General features: G+C 38.7%; 1 protein-coding gene across 1 annotated transcript in view; it reads right to left on the reverse strand.

Annotated features, from left to right (window-relative positions):
• The window catches only part of LOC122812560 (connector enhancer of kinase suppressor of ras 1-like), a 719,099-nt gene that overhangs the window by 127,375 nt on the left and 569,592 nt on the right, over positions 1–22,132 (reverse strand). Inside the window, exon 15 of the mRNA XM_044084817.1 lies at positions 19,459–19,582. Coding sequence (XP_043940752.1) covers positions 19,459–19,582 — 124 coding nt within the window. The remainder of the gene's footprint in view (positions 1–19,458; positions 19,583–22,132) is intronic.

Raw genomic sequence — 22,132 nt, forward strand, 5'->3', positions numbered from 1 at the left:
GAGAGAGAGACACAGTGCTTAGCTAGCTAACCTGGGGACTGTTAGTTGTGCACATCTGTTGACCATCTGTATATGTTGAACAAAGCGTCTAAGATAGCACAGAGGTTTATTTAACTAAAACTCTATCTATTCTGGTCAACCAGTATACATATATATATATATATATATATATATATATATATATATATATATATATATATACACACACACAGATATACGTGTACATATACACATATAAATATGCATAATACATGCATAAATAAATATATACATATTATATATATACATACATACACACATATATAGATTGATAAAGATACACAAGCCTTATTAGCTCTATTGCCATGTATCACATTGTACAGAAAATGGGTTAAACAATTCTTTGCTTTTCCTAATATGTCTATACACAAACATTGAGTGTGATGCTTAAATATACTTTTAACATCAGTTAATTCGCAGACCTGAAAGCTCCGTGTCATCTGACATGCTTGCAATGAAAGAAGAACACAAGTGGCATTAGGCATATATCCTACTTCAGCATAGTTAAATGCTGTTTGCTAAGAAAAAAAATGTATTTTAATTTAATAATATATTTAATAAGAATAGAATTGAAAGTTATGCACTTATCACGATGCTAGATTTGTAAAATGTTTCCATCTTCAGCAACAGGTAGGGATTGCTGAGCACCTTGAATGTTTGAAGCTGTTGGCTCCATCCTCCTGTTCCCATCGCACTCCTTGCACTCACGTCTGCAATTATTTTTGGAGCAAATATTACATGGTAGGTAAATAAAAGTATCCAGTAGGGGAAGAACATAAATTAAGAAGAACTGGTCTTGATTTGTGCCATTTGGAGCTAAAGACTGGCCTTTTCACCCTGGGTCTATGCATGGGAAAGGTCCCCTGAGGTAGAGCTGGATGAATAACTTGATTTCAACTTTGAGTACCAGGGGAGGCTCCTACAGCTGGCTTTCAAAAGCTTGAACTGCTGTGAGCAGGGAACCTCTTCATTGTTGTGTTGTGTCTTTCAGCTTTTCCCAGTTGGGGGTCGCCACAGCAGAACTCCGGTCTGCTAATGACTGGCAGTAGATTTTTACGTGCTGGCTTGCCGGGCCTAACGCACAACCTTCAATGAAGGAATGTCCATTCACGCATGTTGCCACACAAAAGATGCTCTAACTGAGAATCGAATGGGCAACGTCTAACTGTGAGGCGACAACGCTACCGCAGCACCACCACCGCAGTATTAGTCTCCAAATTATAATGCTACTTCTTCCTAAAAGTACCTCCGAATCCATAACTTTCCCCATTTCTTTCATTTCTTTTCCAGTGGATGCAACAATACTCCCAGTTAAGTTTGTTACAGGCAGAAGGACTGCTGAATGGTAGTAGATCTATGGCTCTGATTGTTACAATATCCATGGCCTGCCTTGACTTAGTAGGGGTAAGTCCCCTTTAAGCAGAACTTAACACTTGAGAAACACTAATACACATGAATGGAAACACCAATACACATGAATGGGATAATCAGAGGTGTGTGTGTGTGTGTGTGTGTGTGTGTGTGTGTGTGTGTGTGTGTGTGTGTGTGTGTGTGTGTGTGTGTGTACATGCAGTATATTCAGAAGAATTTGAGGTGACTGTGTAATAAAGAAAGGATTTGTGGTAATAAAATCAAAGATGTCCTATGTTTAAAGATCTGTGTTTTGTAAATCGCATACCTAAACTAATATTACATTTTCCACAAAACTCAAAGAGCAAACCCAAGCTCCTACACCCATCCTTCTTTGACTGCCTATGCTTAGCAGGAGACATACACCCCAACCCCGGACCTAATACTAGCACCAATCCTAATCCCCCAACACAACCAATATTACCAACCATAAATATCTCAAGCTACTGACCATTAATGCCCACAGTCTAAAAAACAAAACAGCTGACTTCCATGCCTGGCTATACCATACCCTACCAGACATAGTAGCTGTTTCTGAGACATGACTAAAACCCCTCATTTCTGACTCTGAAATCCTACCCCCTGGGTTTCAAGCACTCAGATATGACCGCCAAAATAGAAAAGGAGGAGGAGTAGCCTTAATCTACTCTAGCCTACTCTCCATCACTCCCTACCAAAATCCCACTCCTCAGTTCACCAACGCTGAACTAGTCATAGGAATATTCAACATGAATAACTATAAAAGCATTTGTGTTATGCTCCTTTATATCCACCCAGGTAACAATGCCACTACACTTGAAGAAATTCTTCTATGGGCCACAACTAATATTAAGCTTGAGATGTACATATTAGGGGATTTGAACATTGACTGGAACAAAATTAATACCAATAATCACTCCATATCTATCAATCTATACAATTTCACTCAATTTACCAATGCCATTACTAGACCCAATAAAAACAACCCCCAGGCTTCACTCTTGACTGGATCCTTGTCTCCCACCCAAACAAAATCTCAAACACAGGCATCTTACCAGACTCCATTAGTGACCACTTGCCAACCTTCATCCATCGAGCAACCCCCTCCACTCCTCACCTACACCAATATATCCATACATGGAACCTTACAAACTTTAACCCCACAACTTACTCCAATTCTCTCAAACTAACAAACTGGGACAGTCTAAAAACTCTTCCTCTAGACAACGATGTAGAATTCTTCAACTCAACTTTCTTAGATACCTTGAACTCCCAAGACCCACCAAGAGCAAAATTAATAAAACCCAACTCCGCCCTGTGGCTAACTAAAGATACTAAAACACTTATGCAACAAAGAGACAAGACCTGAAAACTTTACCATCACAATACCGCACCCTGACACCCTTCTTAAATATAAGCAACTCTGCAACCTAGCCAAACAACAAATTATAAAAGATAAAAAATCATACTATATTAAACTCCAGTCTAATCACTCTAAAAATCCCAAAGAATTCTGGAACTCCATCAACTCTCTTCTGAACCCAGGTACCAAAAGCAATCCTTGCCCTAACACCAGTAAATCTGACCCAGAAATAGCCACCCTATTCAACTCCTTTCTTTACCAACTCTATAGTAGAACTCACCAAGACCTTCCCAAACTACAACCCCTCCCCTCAACTCAAACCCTCTTCCCTAGCCTCTACCCAACCTTCCATCCCTAACACTCCTCCCATATTTCATCTCAAACCCATCTCTTCTTCATACATAAAAAACTTCTGTCTAAACTTAAGCTATGCTCCAATGCCCCTGACAATATCCCCTCACTCCTTCTAAAACTTGCAGCAGATGGTATCGCCATCCCCATTAGCATTCTCATCAATAGATCCATACAGGAATCATGTCCCCAAACTGTGGCATGTAGCCTTTATCCTACCCCTCCACAAAGGAGGCACATCTCAAACTTCTGGCTCATAGCCATTCTCTCCCCAATTTCAAACATTCTTGAAAAATGCATCCACCCCCAGCTCATGCCTTTCCTTACCAATAACAAACTCCTCACCCCAACGCCACACGGTTTCTGTCCTGGCCATAGCACAATAACTGCTCTTCTCTCTTTCCTAGACATAGTAAACCATGCCTGTGATTTTGGAGAAATTGTATCCACAGCCCTCCTAGACCTCTCCAAGGCTTTTGACACAGTCTCCCCATACCCATCTCCTGAACCACCTTTCTAAGCTTAATCTCTCTCAAAACACCCTAACCTGGTTCAAAAGCTACCTTTCTGACAGATCTCAGGCTGTGAAATGGAGAAGTGACACCTCAGCTTTCCTACCTACCCCGACCGTGGTACCCCAGGGATCCATACTCAGTCCGATGCTCTTTAATATATTTATTAATGATTTCCATGCAGCCATTCCTAACACTACGATAGTACAATATGCGCACGACTCAACTTCAGTCTGCTCTGCTTTTAACCTCCCGGAGCTCCAAACAAAAACTCAAACTACCTTCTCAGCTACTGAGAAATGGATGCTTCAAAACCACCTCTCTCTAAATGCCAACAAATCCAAAATTCTAATATTTTCTCCCTCAAATTCCCTCCCTCTCAACAAAAACTATTTCAAAGTTATCAGCCATGCCAACTCCACCATAGAAAGTGTTCCTTTTGCTAAACTTCTTGGGGTTATTATTGATGAACACCTACAATTCAATACTCATATTCAGCTAAATATTAAGAAAACACATCAAAAACTTGGTATGCTATACAGAAGCTCCCACTTTCTCTCTCCTTCTACAAGACAAACACTCGCCACTACCTACTTACTACCATCACTATTGTCCGGTGCTCCCCTATTAACCAACCTATCTTCCTCTATCTCTTCCAAACTGTAAATCTGTTGCAACAAAATCTCAAAATTCGCCACTAAATCCAAATACTCCTCCCACCACTGTACATCTCTCCACCTGCTAAATTGGCTAGAACTTCCCAACTACCTTGACTACCTCCAACTCACTACAGCCCACAAGCTAATTTTTAAACCAACTAAATGCCCGGCACTAACTAACATCTTACCATCATACACCCCACACAGAACTCGAAGATCTGCCTACCAAAATCTAATTACTGTACACAAACCAAACCGCCCCGCTGGTCAGCTTCTCTTATCCTTTTCCTTAGCCAAAAAATGGAATTCTGTCCCTCCTTCTGTAAGAATTTCTGAAAACTTTCAACACTTTAAAACCCAGCTCCATTCCTACCTCTCCCATAATTGGAAATGCAATTGCACTCTCCGTACCTAACCTGCTAGTAACTCTACTACAAGTAATTCTACTCCATACTGATTTCCTAAACAACTGCCTCACTCTGAATATAATTTAATCTAACATCTGTATCTTGAATGTATATATTGTAAATAGTGACATTTTGAAGAAAAACTGGGTACTCTTTAAAGGAAATGAAGAGCTCTTAAGGATTATATGTGATGGACCTATTTTTTCCTATGGGACCAACAGCAACTTAAAATTATTATTGGAACATTCTATTGAGCACAAAATTAAGACCCCCTAAGGGGACCACTAGGTGTGAGGCTTGTAATTATTGCAAACTTATCATTACCACAATAGTTTTGTGGTGAGGTTAGCTACGGGCTCTTGTACTGCTACATGTGTTGTTTACATCGTTGTTTGTCAGGTTTGTCAAGATTTTTATGGGGGAAAACCAAGAGGAGGTTTAGTAGAAGGATTTACGAGCATCTTTATAGTATTAACAAACAGGATGATAACGCACTGTTTCGACATATTAAAACTAACCCTGATCACAATTTTTCCTTTGGCATATTGGAAGTGGTTGGTAAGGATTTTACAGGGGGTGATTGGAAAAATAGATTAGATAGGGCTGAAATGAGGTGGCAATTAAAGTTGAATGCCACAGTTGCCCCAGGTATTAATGATAATATTTCTATTAAACCTGAATTAAAACTTAGAGCAACTAGACTGTAATATTAAAATGTTCCTTCTTGTTCTACATTATTATTTTTGGCATAAAGTATCCTACCTTTTGGGTTATTTTAGTAAATAGTTTTTTTAATGGAAATAATGGTTGTAGTATCATTTTAATTATTAATTGGAAGGGGTTAATAGGGGGAGTGTTTTCTATACAAGGATGTATTTTTGAATTTTGCACACAGTTCTGATGATGGCTTGATGACGAAAGTGCTTGACTGTGGTTTTACTGGAAGTTTTATGGACTTTTGTTACATTATTGCTGTTTATTCTGACCTGAGTTATTAAAGCATTACTGCTACATTCGTGCCTTTGGTTTGTGCTACAGCAGGAGTAATTTTTTTTTTTTTTTTGTGACGTTTTATCACTCTTTTTACCAGGATTTTGTGTTATTGTAAATAGTTTACTGTCTGTCTTTTCTGTCCCCCTTCTGGGAATGATTCTCACTACTGCCAACATACAATTTTAGATGCTATTTAACAAAGAACAACAACTCGTCCCTAACTTAAAATGTAATGTATGCTCTCCACTTTTTCTATTATACAACTGCCTCTCTCTGAATACATCAATATCATGACTGTATACATTGTAAATAACGTACTTTCCACCTTTATTCACCACTTTTCTGGGAAGAATTTTTATTTACTGCCATCTTACAAATGTTAGTTGCTTTATAACCATTTGTAAATGCTTTACAACCTCTGTATAACTTGTCTCTAATCTAGTATGTAATGTATGTTCTTCAATTTTTGCTATTATACTTTGCTTAGTTTTACTATATAATGTTATACTTTGCTTATTTTTACTATGTAATATGGAGCTTTTCTCCCCGGGCCTCCACTGAAAATGGGCTCCCTGAGTACAGTGGACCTCCCCGATCATCAAACTGGAAATAAATAAATAAAATAAACGTCAAAAACACTGTGTCTAGGAGTCTGAGAACAGATGTCTTTTGAATGATACACTGATAGAAAGCCTACAACTGAGACTGGGATTTAAAGTTTGCAAGCAAGACTGTTTTTTTTTTTTTAATGGTTTGACTGTGATACAAAAAGTCCTGCAAATGAAGGCTATGTGTTATTTGACTGTTGAATTGGGCTACTTCATTGTTCTGAGAAAAAAATACATTAAATTAGTTGGAGACCGTTACCTTCTGTGTGAACCTCTATTTTTTTTTTCCTCGTAAAGCAAGTTGCTGTATGTTTATGTTTAAAGCTGAATTAAGTAACTGAAAACTAAATCTCAGTGTTTGCTTTCAGACTAAAAAGGTAAAAGTTTAGTATGAGGGGAAAACAACTGCTAATGGATAATTGTCTTCATAGAGAATTAAATACTGATGTTGTTTTAATGAACTCAATTCTTTTCCTGGAAGCAAGGATTATAGTTATGAACATCTGTGGTCTTTGCAATTGCTTGATTATTCTAGTGAGGTACATTCCAAAAAGGATATTGTATTCAACAGCTGACCTAATCCATGCTAAATATAGATGAACAGTGACATCTTTAGATATGGAGATATTTCCTTGGCAATCAGCTGCGCCAAGTAGAAGGACTTTCTATCCACCATTATGTCATGATCAAAGGAGAAGGAAATAATTAGCCCATGTTCCAAAGTTTCTTAACAACATTATTATTTTGGAGTGGGACACTGCCTATGCTGTTTGATAGTGGGAGGGGTAGTCTACTGAATGTGACCATATTGCACTTTTCTGCACTTAATGTAAGTTGAATTTAAGTGTACCAGATATTTACAAGTCTCACTACAGAAGAATATAAAAAGTACAAGGACAAAAACCTTTCTAATGTCAAAGAACACCAACACCTAGTCCAGTGTGGTTAAAATAAGGACTTTCCTTCCTTTACTTTCACAAAACTTCTTCACATTCAAATAACCACGTAACTGTAGTCATTTAAAAAAAAGTTATAACCAATCAAAATTACTGTAGGACACTTCTAATCAAATTTTAGAGAGACAAGTACTAAGATACATTAAGAAAAGTTTCAGATTAAAAACTTTCCTTATCTTAAATACTGTAAAGGACAAGAAGGTAGAAAACCCAGTAGGTAATCCAAAATGAAATAAACCAGGTGCTCCAAGGGACCAGAACTTGTATCCACAAACTGTTTATTGTCTTACAGCTTAAAAAGTTTAAAAACAAACTGCCGTTGTAAAAAATCAAACAGGTTTAGCGCTTTCATCTTACAAGTAAAACACATCATCAGAACCATTGCATTTAGAGCAGGTAGGCTTTTATAACCAAAAACTCACCCTTAATTGAAAGCAAGTCATGAAGCCAAGCCCTGCATTTAAAGCTACATACTCAGCTAGCATTCACCTTGAATACATATGTGTAATAAATGATTACAAAATAATACATCATGAATAAAAATAAGTAAAAATAATGTAGATATATACATGCTGTGCTTGCAGGAGCCATACTACAAAAGCAACAAACAACTACATGTTCTTACGTACATTGCATCAACTTGTCTTTTGTCAACTTGCATTTAGACAACCTATATCTTTATTGATCTTTCTTTTAGCTCACTGGCAATAGAAACTGTTTTGTTTAAGCCTGGTGGCACAGTAGCATTAAATCTCAACTGCCAAAGCATTTCTTTATGCAACAACTTATTCTTCCAGTCCCCACAATATGCTGCCAAATCAACTTGTTCTACAGCAAAGAACATAAATTTCAAGAACAAAATGAATTTACCAAAAACCAACGAACAAAAAATGAAGAACATAAATTTATCAAACCCCACACAGGTGACTGAGTGCCTAGCTAAAGCATTTGTTGTCATTTCGCTGGATGCTATAAACATGCTGGTAAATATGCTTATTAAAAACGTTACTGGTTTTGCCAATGTAAAAAGCTTGGCATTATGTGCACACAGCAAAATAAATCACTCTCTCCGTAAACAATTAAATTTGTCTCCCTTGGCAAAGCCCCTGATTTTATCATATAGCCACCCTTCATAGTGCCCTTCAGCATAGCCACATTGATTGCATCTTCCACATCTAGAATTTTTAGGAATATTTTCCATCCTGCATGTAGGTTTATTCTACAAAATACTTTTAAAATGACTCCATCTTTTAAAAGTGAAAGTAGGCTTAACCTCATTAAATCTCAGTGTGGCCTCATTGCTACTTAAAATAAACCATTTTTTTTCAAAATGATCTTATGTATTTCCTTGGCATGAAAAAACATGTTAATACTTAAATTGTGGGACTGGTTGTTGTGAGCATGTTCAGCCTGCCTTATTTTGCCCAACAAATCCCATGAATCATGAATGATATGTCCAAAAGGTTTAAACAAATTTTTGAGTTTTGTGTCCATTTTTTCAGCTTTGCACTACAGATATTTAGATGACCTGTTCATTTTGTGGCAAGGTAGTATAGCTCAATTTAATGAACTGTTGGGGTTGATGCAACATAGTACTAAGTTTCTGGATTTTAATTACCATGTCAATGCCAATGAAATTGCATATTTGGACATTAAAATTCAATGTTCACCAGATGGAACCCTGGAAACAGGGATATTTAGAAAGCCCACTTATTGTAATTCTTTTTTATTTTATTCCAGCTGCCAGCCATACCACCAGAAAAAGGGCATTATAAAAGTCAATTTATTATGGTATCTAGACTGATATCAAATGACAACAGGTGCCAAGAAGAATTTATTGTCTTGAAAAGAATGTTTTTTGGAATGTAATTACCCTTGTGCCCTGGTGGATGAGGTGGCAGGACAGGTATGGAGTGAACAAAATGGTATATATGGTTCCATTTTTAAACATGGGTACAACAATAATCCAGATATTGTTGCTCACAACAACCAGTCCCTCGATTTAAGTACTAACATGGTTTTTCATTACTCACTTGATGCCAAGGAAATACAAAAGATCATTTTGAAAAATTGGTTTATTTTAAGTAGCAATGAGGCCACACTGAGATTTATGAGTTTAATCCTACTTTCACTTTTAAAAGACTGAGTAATTTTAAAAGTATTTTGGAGAATAAACCTACATAGGTTCATAGGTACGTATTAGGCTATCAGCCCAAGGGCCTAAGTAAGACGAGCCGACAAGGTTCCCTGGCTTACGCCACCCAAGAAAGTTAATTTCCTCTGCCCCTATCAAGCAGAGCCACAGAAGTGATCCCAGGGATGTATTTCCTATTTCCCATCCATTCATCAACATTTTTTCTTGAAGAGTGCTAATGAGGAACTTTGCTTAACATAGATGGGTAAGCTTGTTCCAAAGAATAGTAAGTCTCTGGGACAGGAATCTATCCATCCAGCATGTCTTGTTATTGTGTTGACAAGGTTTAGGTCCCTAGAGCATGTAGCTTGGAGGGATTGGGATTTCTTAACTTGTAGACGGTCCAGCAGCTCTGGGTTTATGTTAGGCAGCAATCTCCTTGGAGTAGGCTATATGCTACAGAGAAAAGCTGGAGTTGTTTGAGATGGTCAGTGTAGGGCATCTGTTTGAGGCCAGTAATCCTCTTTGTGAGGTACTTCTGTGACCTTTTCAGCTGCTGCATATGTCTTGTGACGTACATTCCAAAAGGGGCGTTGTACTCTATAATGGGTCTAATGAGTGCAGAGTAGAGGGCAACAATGACCTCTTTTTTCCTGGATGAGAACCCTTTTGTGATGAGGTGTGCCACATAGAAGGATTTCCTGACAACTGTGGTGATGTGATTATAAATGGAGAGACTACTGTCCACCTGGGTCCCAAGGTCTCTTATCACACATTTGGCATTAAGTAGACTGCCGTTTATGTGTTAGTTCATGGGTACAGAGTTTTTACCAAAGGGGATGACAATGCACTTTTTGGCATTGAGCTTGAGGCCATGGCTCTGAAACAAGGCATCTGTCTCAGTGAGGCCCTTCTGTAGGATGTTCACATCATTTGCGGACTCGACTATGGCTCCTAGTTTGCAGTCATCTGCGAACTTCATTTGCCAGAGACCTTCTATGTTAGCCTGTACTTCAGAGAAGTAGATACCAAACAGGAGAGGTCCCAGGACTGAACCCTGTGGTACTCCCCTTGTCTCTGGTTTGAAGTCAGATTTGGAGTCTGCAACTTTTACAGTGTGGGTTCTGTTAGTGAACCAGTTGGCAACCCATCTTGTGACGTAGGCATTTATACCTAGTTTAGCTATAACTCCAGAATGGGGGATGGTGTTGAAAGCCTTGGCGAGGTCAAGATAGGCTGTGTGAACCACCTTACCCTCATCTACAGCTTTGGTGACTGCCTCAAAGAAGTCGATCAGATTCAGAAGGCATGACCTGCCTTTCACAAGCCCGAACTGGGTGGGGTCCAGAGTTTGGAGGTTACCAATGTCTTTGTTTATGAGTTCCATGATGATACGTTCCAAGGCCTTGCAGACCTGGCTCGCCAGGCTAATAGGGCGACAGTTCCCAGGATCAGTGGTGGCTCCCCCTTTGTGAAGTGGGATAACTGTTGCTGTGTGCCATTCAGTGGGTACAAAGCCTGACATGAGACTATGATTGAACATGGTGCTTAGGTGGGGAGCCAGTTCGTTCTGAAGTTCATGGAAAATGCAGCCTGGGATGTTGTCCTGTCCCATGGATGCTGTGTTTTTGGCTTTAGAGAGTGCAGCTTTTACTTGCACAGATGTGATTACAGTGACTCTACATTCTTCCTGTATAGATATGGGCCCTTTAGGGGGTGAGAAGGGGGTAAAGTTTGCAATGAACCTATCTTCCAGGATGTTGGCATATCAGTTGGTTCTGTAATTTTCATGCCGTTGTGCTGTAACTCAGAGCAGATCTGGGTGTTGCCATTGAGATTCTTGACATAGCTATAGAATGCTTTGTGGTTGCCCTTAGAATCAGTGGTGATTTTGTTTTTGTAGCTAGCTTTGGGGGATCTTATAAGGGATCTCAGCTTCTTACTGAGGCTGACTAGGCAGCTCCTCCACTCATGGGATTTTACTCTCTTTTGCAACAGTTTTTTCCTTCTGGTGTAGAGTTTGTTTACGGCAGGGGATCACCAGATTGGCTTCCTTTTTTTGGAGGATAGCATCTTGGTTCTGCTTGGGATAGCACGATCCAAGCACTCGTGTAAGTGCTTATAGAGTGCATTTGTGTAGGATTCAGCAGTTGTAACTGTATTGTCCATCTGCATGGGTGTCATGAAGTTCACCACTTCTGTCTTAAGAAGCATGAAGTTGGCTTTGGAGAAATTTTTTATCATGGTTTCCTTAATGGTGGGTAGGGGTGGAATGTGGATATCTAGGGTGATTAGCTTATGGTTGGATCTGACCAACAAGGAGTTGATTTCAGGTGTGGAACACCGGGCACTCATGTTGGTAATGACTAGGTCTAGGACATTGTTGCCCCTGGTGGGGGTGTGGATAAGTTGATCCTGGCCATTGGAATTTATGAATTCCAGAAAGCGTTGAGTGAAGGAGTTGGTACATGAGTAGTTTTCCCAGTTAATGGTGGGGTAGTTGAAATTGCCCATTAACAGGGTGTTTGGTTGAACCCTAATATTTTCCAGTATATCAAGAAAAGAGGAGTGGGAACCCTGGGGCATGGTGGGGGATCTGTAGCAATCTACAATTTGGATTGCAGTTTTGCCCAGAGTTAGTTACACTTGGATAACCTCTGATGCATTATACTGCACAACTAGCCTGGAGGTGTGGATATCCTTAATGAATACGGACACACCTCCGCCTTTGGTATTCTGGTCCAGGTTAGATGGCCGAAAAGTGTGGTATGAGTTACAGCCTGGTAATGCAGGGATGCTCTCTAGAGCCTTGAACCAGGTCTCAATTACTGCATGGATATAGATGTTCTCCATTTTTAAGGAGTGCCTCGAGTGAGTGCATTTTGAGATTTAGACATCTAGCATTGAGTAGCATTACCCTCAGTTTTTGCTTGCCTGTTCCTGTTACAGTGGTGAATTTGTCATTTGAACCTTGTCTAAGAAAGGCACTATAGGGCCGGCAAGAGCCTTAGCCAGTATCCAGAATCCCAGGGGCGACAGGTGCAGGCCATCTCTGGCAAAGCATCGCGGTCTGTCGACCATGTCATCCCAGGCAGAGAGATACTGGATCCCCTTAGAATGACACCAGAAGCTTAGTTAATTGTTGAAGTCAATCATTTTGTCCTTGTATTGTGATATCATTTTGGGCGATGGCAGGATGCTACTCAGGGCTAGGGTCATACCTGCCTGGGCTACAAAATCAGAGAGATCTTCCATGTCTCTTTTCATGTAGTCCAGGGAGGTACGTCTCAGGTCATTCACACCAACATGGACAATGACAGAGTGATATTTGTACTTGTGGAGTGACCTGAGTGCGTGAGTTATGTGGTGGATCCTGGCACCTGACAGGCAGCTGACAGTAACCTTCTCCTTGTTTAGCCTGGTGAGTGGGACATCAGTGTGCCTGACTATAGAGTCACCTATGACTAGTGTGCTGGGTACGTTGGTTTGCCTTATGGGCTGTGGTTTATTGGCACACTGAGTCTGTGGGCTATGTGTCAATTGGGTTGTGTTGGGGGTGGACGTTGCTTGCGTTTCTGCTTTAGAGGTCTCTGTTGCTTGAGCAGATTATTATTGAGAGCCTCTGCGAATGTTTTTGTGTTTTTATGTGTGGATTTTGGTGGTGTAGGTTTAGTGGGACTATGTGATGACTGTGGTGTGGTGCAAGTGTTTACCTTCTCCTCTTGACTGTCAAGTGCAGTCTTGGTTGGGGAGAGCTTTACCTCCTGTTTGGCTAGATAAGTGCATCTCTCACAGGTTATGGTGTTGGGTGGTAGGAGGAGAGGGTTGTCTATGTACATGAGGCAATTGCTACATTGCCTCAAGATGCCCAGATTCATCAGATAGACAGGAGAGAACACTGGGAGCTGACCTTTTGACATGCCTGAATAAAATACTTTTCTCTAGACAAGTGAGGAAAGTGGGTGTAAGAGCTGTTTTTCTCTAAGCAAATTAGGAAAGTAAGCACAAAAACTGTTTTCCCCTAGGTAAAGAGGAAGGTTGAGTCCTGTAGTAATTTGTAGCTTATTTAGTGCCAACAAGTTCTGAACAAGTGCTGAGCGTGAATAAGCAAATTCAAGTGCTAAAACTAAGAATCTGGATCTGGATCTTATGATAGATAGGCTACGTAGTGCTTAACCCTACCACTGATAAGCCAGAATGCTTCCCTCCAACACAGAAAGGCTTGGGGGCCTCAAAAGCTTACAAACAGTCCCGGATACAGCAAATCTGTATCTGGACTAGACTAGTTACAGGAAAGGTGGGAAACAAGCGCAAACACAGGCTTTTAAACCAGAAAGTTGAAAGAGATGGAAAAACTGCCCAAACAGCCAATAAACTACAATTTCTGGGCCAGAAACCACTCTTGTGGTAGATAGGCTACCTGGTGCTTACCACTCCCCACTGATAAGCTAGAAGGCTTCCCTCCAACACAGAAAGGCTTTGGGGGCTCAGAAGCTTACAAACAGTCCTGGTTACAGAAAATCTGTATCTGGACTAAACTAGTTACAGGAAAGGCAGGAAATGAGCTTAGAATTTTTTTTTTGTAAAGTGGAAAGGAAGAAAAGAGAAACAGAAGATAATTCAAAATTAAGGACCTAAGTGGCTTGCCCTTCACAAATGTTCTCTCTGTATTGGGTAGAATGAGCTAGTGACACTAGACTGGACTAGAGCTGGGATAGAGCTGAACAGATGGCACTGGTAGGAGTGTCTGAAGTCAAAATATAATCTCACTGTACTCGGTTGAGTGAGCAAATGAGATAGACCCAGGATGAGTGTACAAACACAAATTTACAGGAGGGGTGGGCAATTCCAAAGCCACCAAGAACAAGAACAGGATGGATAAATTTCCTAAAAATTCTAGATGTGGAAGATGCAATCAATGTGGCTATGTTGAACAGCACTATGAAGGGTGGCTATATGATAAAATCAGGGGCTATGCCAAGGGAGGCAGATTTAATTGTTTTGCGGAGAGAATGATTTATTTTGCTGTGTGCACACAATGCCAAGATTTTTACATTGGCAAAATCAATAACACTTTTAATAAGCGTATTTACCAGCAGGTTTATAGCATCCAGTGAAATGACAAGAGTGCTTTAGCTAGGCACTCGGTCACCTGTGTGGGTTTGATAAATTTATGTTCTTTGCTGTAGAACAAGTTGATTTGGCAGCATATTGTGGGGACTGGAAGAATAAGTTGTTGCATAAAGAAATGCTTTGGCAGTTGAGATTTAATGGCACTGTGCCACCAGGCTTATACGAAACAGTTTCTATTGCCAGTGAGCTAAAAGAAAGATCAATAAAGATATAGGTTGTCTAAATGCAAGTTGATGCAATGTACGTAAGAGCATGTAATTGTTTGTTGCTTTTGTAGTATGGCTCCTGCAAGTACAGCATGTATATATCTACATTATTTTTACTTATTTTTATTCATGATGTATTATTTTGTAATCATTACACATATCTGTTCAAGGTGAATGCTAGCTGAGTATGTGGCTTTAAATGCAGGACTTGGCTTCATGACTTATTTTCAATTAAGGCTGGGGTTTTGGTTATAAAAGCCTACATGCTCTAAATGCAATGGTTCTGATGATGTCTTTTACTTGTAAGGCGAAAGCACTAAACCTGTTTGATTTTTTACAACAGTAGTTTGATTTTAAACTTTTTAAGCTGTAAAATAATAAACACTTTGTGGATACAAGTTCTGATCCCTTGGAGCACCTGATTATTTTATTTACTTATTATTTATTATCCTAAATGCTGTTATAGATAAAAAATGTAAAACATTACATCTCGTATAACAGTTGACAATACTATCATGTCCCATGGAGGATTTATTTTTTATTCTTGGCAATCACCTTTAATAGATGTTTTTTAGAGATGATGGGGGTATCTGAGAGCTTAAGGGATAGGTGGGTATTAAACAGTTATCTCAGGGGTAAAGTTTGCACTGTATTTGTTTGCTTGTATGTTGGCAGTGCCTACTGGATCAAAAATGGTGGTGCCATTATGAATTCAGTCAGAGCACTGTTGGATATTATTTCTCAGTTTCCCAACATATCTAAAGAAGGACTGGTAATTGTCCTTAGCATCACTTACTATCTTACATTCATGGACTAGCTTAGTAGAACTAATAGTATTTCTCAAGTTATTTTATCAGAAAATGTTTTGATGATCCTTCATTTGAGGGTCTTCTGATCTGCTGCATCCTTTAAGAAGTTTTTTTTTTTCTTCATAGTAAAGTTTATTTATGGTGGTGGATCACTAGGGCAGTTTTGTTTATAATTTCCAATTTATTGTAGATCTGGTTTGGATTGCCAGTTGTATACATTTATCTAAATGAACAGAGAACTCCCTTGCATAGCTACTTGCTGTGGCAACACCGGGGGTGATGCTGATATAAATTAACTTTGAAACATTGTCGAATTTGATAAGATTATTATGTTTAAAATCCTTGAATTCTGAGATATTGGTATCTGTTGGTTTAGAGATTTTAAAGGCAAAGGTCACTAGTTTATGATCAGACATAACCAAGGAAGGAGATGCCATGAGAATAATACATGAAGAAGCTATATTTGTAAGAGCCAGGACATGAATATTATGTCCTCTGGTGCGTTTGTTAACAATCTGGCCCAGGGAGTTTTTGTTTACTAATTAAAGAACTTTTGAGCATATTCTGTATTTGAGGTATGTGTGTTCCCCTTTATTTCTTGGGTAGTAAATTCACCTCAAATAATAGAGTTTTTGTTTGTAGGGAGATTATCAAGAACATCTAAGGACTTTACATGACTATTAAGGAACAAGCGGTGTCCTGTAACAGACTATAAACTGATAGTCTGTCCTATCTAGTGTGACTTGGTGCTCACGGAGTTCTGTTTGTGGGAATCTGTCTAGAGGTTATATGTTCTGACCCTCTCCCTGACCCTCACTCTTTACCTTAATACTACCTGACCAAAAAAAAAAAAAAAGTTGTAATCTAACATATTACTTTTATTTAGCATTGCCTACAGAGTATATAGTATATGTTTTATTATTATATCTCTGTACTGATTTAGTATTCATTAATTATTTAATGTGTGCTTTAATACTTGCTATTGTCTTGCTCATGTACAATGTCTTAACTTTCATGTATCATTTGGAGCTTTTCTCCCCAGGCCTCCATGGAAAATGGGTTCCTGACCCATTCAGACTTTCCCGGTAAACAAATGTTAAATAAATAAATGGTCCTTAACAAATATGGAGACACAACCACAGCTGTCACCATGTCTAAAGGCAAGGTAGGCTCAAAAGCCAGGTATGGAGTAATTGCTTTCTAACACTTAAACCAAGTTTCAGCAGTTACATAGATATAGATGCATTCCAAATGTAGGATAGCCTCAAGGTTAGGCATTTTGTTACTGAGGCTTCTGGTATTGAACAGAACCATCTTGCTGTGATCCTGTGATGCATTAATTCCATATTGATGACTACTAGCTAGACTCTGCTTAAAAAGGCACTGTGTGGACAGCAAAGACTTTAACCAGTATGCAGAACCTTGGGATAAGAGGTGCAGGCCATCTGTGGTAAAGCAAGTAGGACTCTGCAAAATCTGTTTCCATGCTGACACGTGCATCCACACTGGAATGACACCAACTATTTAGCCAACTGTTGAAGCCAATGATCTGTTCTTTGTACCTAAGCATCATACATAGAGAGGAAAATGCTCTACTCAACATCGGTGTCTTGCCTGCATTTGTGACAGGCACTGAGAGTTCTGATGTCTCTCTGTGTATATCCTTCAAATATTGCATATCAAATCATTCACTCCCAAATGGACCACCAACATACTATAGTAATGTTTTAGGTTATAAGGCCTTAAAGACATGTCAGAGACACTGGCACTTGACAGACAGCTCACCATCACCCTGTCCTTGTCCAGTTTAGTGAGAGGAGACTCAGTGTGCCTGACTTCAAAGTCACAACAGTCAATAAATGGTTTTCTGTTTAGAGTTATCTGCTGGATAGGATTTGAGATGGATTAAATATTGGTGACTCTTTGTTGTGAATGCGCTATAAGGTGATGTGGTGCTTGATTTTCACTGAGATACAATTTACAAGAAATGTTTCCAGCCTCATTCCAACATTTTTAGTGTGGGTTGGTAGAGTGCACTGTCAAAGTGTGTGCTGCTCACAGTTTGTGTTTTTCTTGTAAGAGTGAGGCCTCTATGTTATATGTACATCTCTCATAAATGGAACATCTTGTGCCAAGTGAAAGTTTGTTGTCTGTGAGCATCAGACAGTTGCTCCACTGTGGATATCACATGTTAACAGGCTTGCAACAGAAGGAAGACAAGAAGCCTGACCTTCTATTTAAGACCACAGATTCTGAGAATTTAATTGCTTTTACAAAGATATCCTTAAGAAATAAAAGGTGTAACTGAAATTTGTTGCTAGAGGAATTTCTGACCAATCGGCATGTCACCACATGAAAGCACAGTACATAATTCCATAAAAAATAACCTAACCTTAAATCACCTGGAAATATTACACACACACACACACACACACACACACACACACACACACACACACACACACACACACACACACACACACACACACACACACAATCATCATTGTCATCATGATCAGTTCATCATGATCATCATCAATAACAACTTCCCCTTTTCGAATTTCTACATGAGGTTGGGGTGCTGAGTCAAGAGTCACCACCTCTCTTAATTCAGTGCCCCCTTTCTACCTTTTCTGAAAGTTACAAATGACTGTCACAAGTATTCTCTGACACAATCCATCCATCTCTTCACTGGATATCCACATTTCCTCATACCTTCTTTCTGGATCGCCCAAATCTTCCTCATCAAACTATCTTCTGCTTTCCTGCACATGTACCCAAACCACCATAATTTGTTCTATTTGAAGTTCTCTACAATTGGAGCTACTTTGACTTCTTCTCTCATATCAGCATTTCTTCAACTTTCCCAGGTTGTGCATCCCAACAGCCATCTCAGGCACTTCATCTCCAACACCTCTAGCTTCCTTAGGTGTTCTGCCTTTACTGCCCAGGTTTCTTTACTTAATGTCTGCAACACTGTTTTGCACTCCTTACTTTTCTGCTTCTTTTGCAATCATCTGTGACATATTACCTCTGACACTCTGTGCCATTTGGCTAATGTATAGTCTGTCACCAGTATGAAAAGCAGTGAGCTCAGAACTGAACCCGGATGCACACCCAATCCCACTAGGAACCTCACTATGAGTCTGAACACTGTACATAACTGTGTCACTGGGTTCGTGTGACAGTCTGTGTTTCTGAGACTTCAGTCCATCACATGACTACCTAAATCATCTTTCTTGGGATCTAATCATATGTTTTCTCCAGGTTTATGGATGTCCAGCCAGCCTGTAGCTTATTTACCCAGGGCTTTATGTTGCTCAAGCACTGGCCAATAGGGGCACAAAGAACTCTGCCACCATTAGCATGTGCTACTGGCTTAGGTCAGAGTAGGCCACATCCTCAACACACATACAGAAATCTGTGATTGTACAACTTCTCTCGGACACCAAGTATGACCTGGCCAGTATGTACCAGGTAGCTCAGGGAATCTGAAAGATATGTAGCTGAGAACTAAAACAGTCTTTTACTGAATCCATCATACACATTTCAGTTATGCAGTTTTAAGTATGCCCCCATGGTTATGCAGGCCTTTGGGTTATATAACAATCATCAGTTTTACAGAATACATTGTAATGAAAGAAGTTCTTGTAGCAGACAGGCAAAGTTGTAACAATAACAGAGAATGTGTACTTTGAGATATCTAGATGCCTTTTTCAGTTCAATGGTTCAAAAAAGCTGAATGTGCAAATGAAAATCATACTCCATAAGTGGTTTGATAATATACGTGTAAACCAAAACATCTATAAAATCACAAACTTTGCTAGTACCTCTCCAATTACTTTTACTTTCAGCCTGTCTCTTACATCTTTGCATGCTTATCAGTTGATATATTTTACCTGCGGACTGGGGTTTTGCTGATACAGTCTCTTTGTTTGCAGTGCCACTGGTCACCTTCTGATTTGGAGGATTGTTTCTGATAATATCACCACCTGATGAACCAGAATGTTGTGATTCAACACTCTAAAACATGAAACAAAACAAACATTTGTTTTTGAAAATTTAACTGACAGAGAATGTAAACAATAAAAGACCAAGCATCATCTTTTTTGCTACTTTCAAAACATGTTAAAATAATAAAACTAATACAACAGGAAACAAAAAGTGATCTACTTTCCCTAGAAGTTACAGATATCAGGTCAGCTGTTATCTGTAATGAAGTCTTTCAGTGATGTCACTGACTTGAACGTTTAACAGTTATGCAGAAATAGATAAGGGACACAAGTTAAACAGTTACATGTTTCTTTACTACCACATAAGTTGTGCATTCCAGCAATGGAAAGCATGCTTTTTCCCATCCCTCAAAACTGCCTTATGTCTGTCACACACATTCTAATCTTGCAACCTAAAAAAATGTTTATATGCTGTCAGCACCATTTTTGTCACACATACTTTCACTGTTCCCCTGAGCCATATATTCTCCCAGTATATTTGGAATGTCTCCAAGAACCACAAGCACAGCCAGAAGATGAAATAGAGATGATTTAATAATCCAAAATACTTAGCCACAATAAACAGTAAGCACTTTCATCCAAATCGGACTTCCTCAGACTGAATAATGTGTATAAAAACATTGTACCTTAAATACTATCTAAAAAAAACACAACATACTATTAATGATGTAACTTCCTTCTTTTGAGATAGGCAACAAAATCAGATCTGTCATTAAGACCAGGTGGATAGCAAACATTCAATTTAACCCGCCATAAATATTCTTTCCAATCCAACTTATCTTCTACATCAACTCTATTAGTAACATTTGTTACTTCATCCAATACAATAAGTTTAAAATCTACATGACATCTTATATTATTTTTATAATGTTTACTAAGTGCATTTTTGTCATCTTTTGTAAGGACAGCACACCTATGCTCATACATTAGTCTATTAAGTTGTCTTGTAGTACGCCCCACATAGAAGGAATCACAACACATACATAATACTAAATAAACAATAAACTTAGATTTACAATTATATCTTCCTTCTATTTTAATGGTATATCCACCCACTTTTAACTCAATAATGTCTGTCATTAAAAAATTGCATATGTTACAATTCAAACATTTATACATTCCTGGATTAGTAACACTATTTTTTAAGGTAAGTGGGGCATTCAATTTAGCTTCAAACATATTTTTGAAGCTTTTACCTTTCTACTGCACAAATACTGGTTTTTCACCCATAGCCCTAGCTATCTCTGCATCAGATTTTAACAGTTACCAATTGTTCATAATAATACTTTTAATCGATGTTGCATCCGTACTATTTTGTCTCTGCATAGATGTGACATAATCACTAGACGTTGCTTTAACATCAGTGGTGACCATTAGTGGCGACATTATGATTTTTTCTAAATGATCTACTCTCTTCCTGGGCTTCAACCACTAATTTTTGTGGATATCCTCTCTTGACAAATTTAGCACAAAGAGACTCACTTTCCTTGATAAAATCAGGTTCTTTGTCAGTTAACATATCTATTCTTTTCAACTGACTTTTGATGATATTGTTCATGATATTGTTCATAATCTTAATGTCGCCACTAATGTTAAAGCAACGTCTAGTGATTATGTCACATCTGTGCAGACAGAAAATAGTACAGATGCAACATCTTCATTGCCATTGCTGTCCAAGCCACGTTCCTGCTCTTTCACTTTGCTTGCTAACCTCCATGCCATGTGACTAAACCTTTCACACGTCCAGTTCCAGTGTTGCTATATGGCTACTGCTTTTCTCTCAGTTGCATATTCTTCAAAGGTTTTCTGAAACTTGTTATCATGCAGTTATTTGCACAGAATTTAAACTGCCATACCTTTGCCCATCCGTCTAATTTTCTTTCTCCACACCAATGCGGCTATAATGTGTCTCTGTGATACCACATCTGATAAAAGCAGTTCCCACTGCTAAACTGTAACTTTATTGGTATGGTAAAACTACAGTAGATATGCAAACCTCAGTGACATGTTTTTTTTCATACAGTTGTAGTCTTTACATTTAGAATTGTGTTATCCCACTGTCATGCACATCTCTGGATATCTCTTAAGATGTGTGGTTCAATGGTTTTAACAAAAAATGTCAAGTAGTTTTCTTTTGAGTTAACTTGACTCTAGCTTGTACTAGGCAAGGGTGTAATTGAGCACAATCTTTTGCGATCATTTCCTGAATGAAACATGGAGACCCCACCATATGTAGCATTTAATCCTGCACTGTGCATTTTCTGGGCAGCTGTTAAAGTACCTCAAGAAAATCCATAAATAATAGGTTTAGGTAAAGAACAAATTTTCCATCAACTAGTAATTCTAAAGAAATGTTTTTAAATATGTAACTTAATACTGTAACATTTCAAAAGAAAAGGCCAACATTTTATAAAACATTTAACTTAATAATATAAAACCATTCTAAATATGTTATGTCATGTACTAATATTTAAAATCTAGCAAAACAAGTGGCTTAAACAAAAACACAGACAACAAATACATAAAATCAGCCACAGAAACGTGTTCTTGTTTTCCTTAC

The sequence above is a fragment of the Protopterus annectens genome, chromosome 1.part1 (genome assembly GCF_019279795.1).
Source record: "Protopterus annectens isolate FY-2018-M chromosome 1.part1, PAN1.0, whole genome shotgun sequence".
NCBI classification, from domain to species: Eukaryota; Metazoa; Chordata; order Ceratodontiformes; family Protopteridae; genus Protopterus; species Protopterus annectens.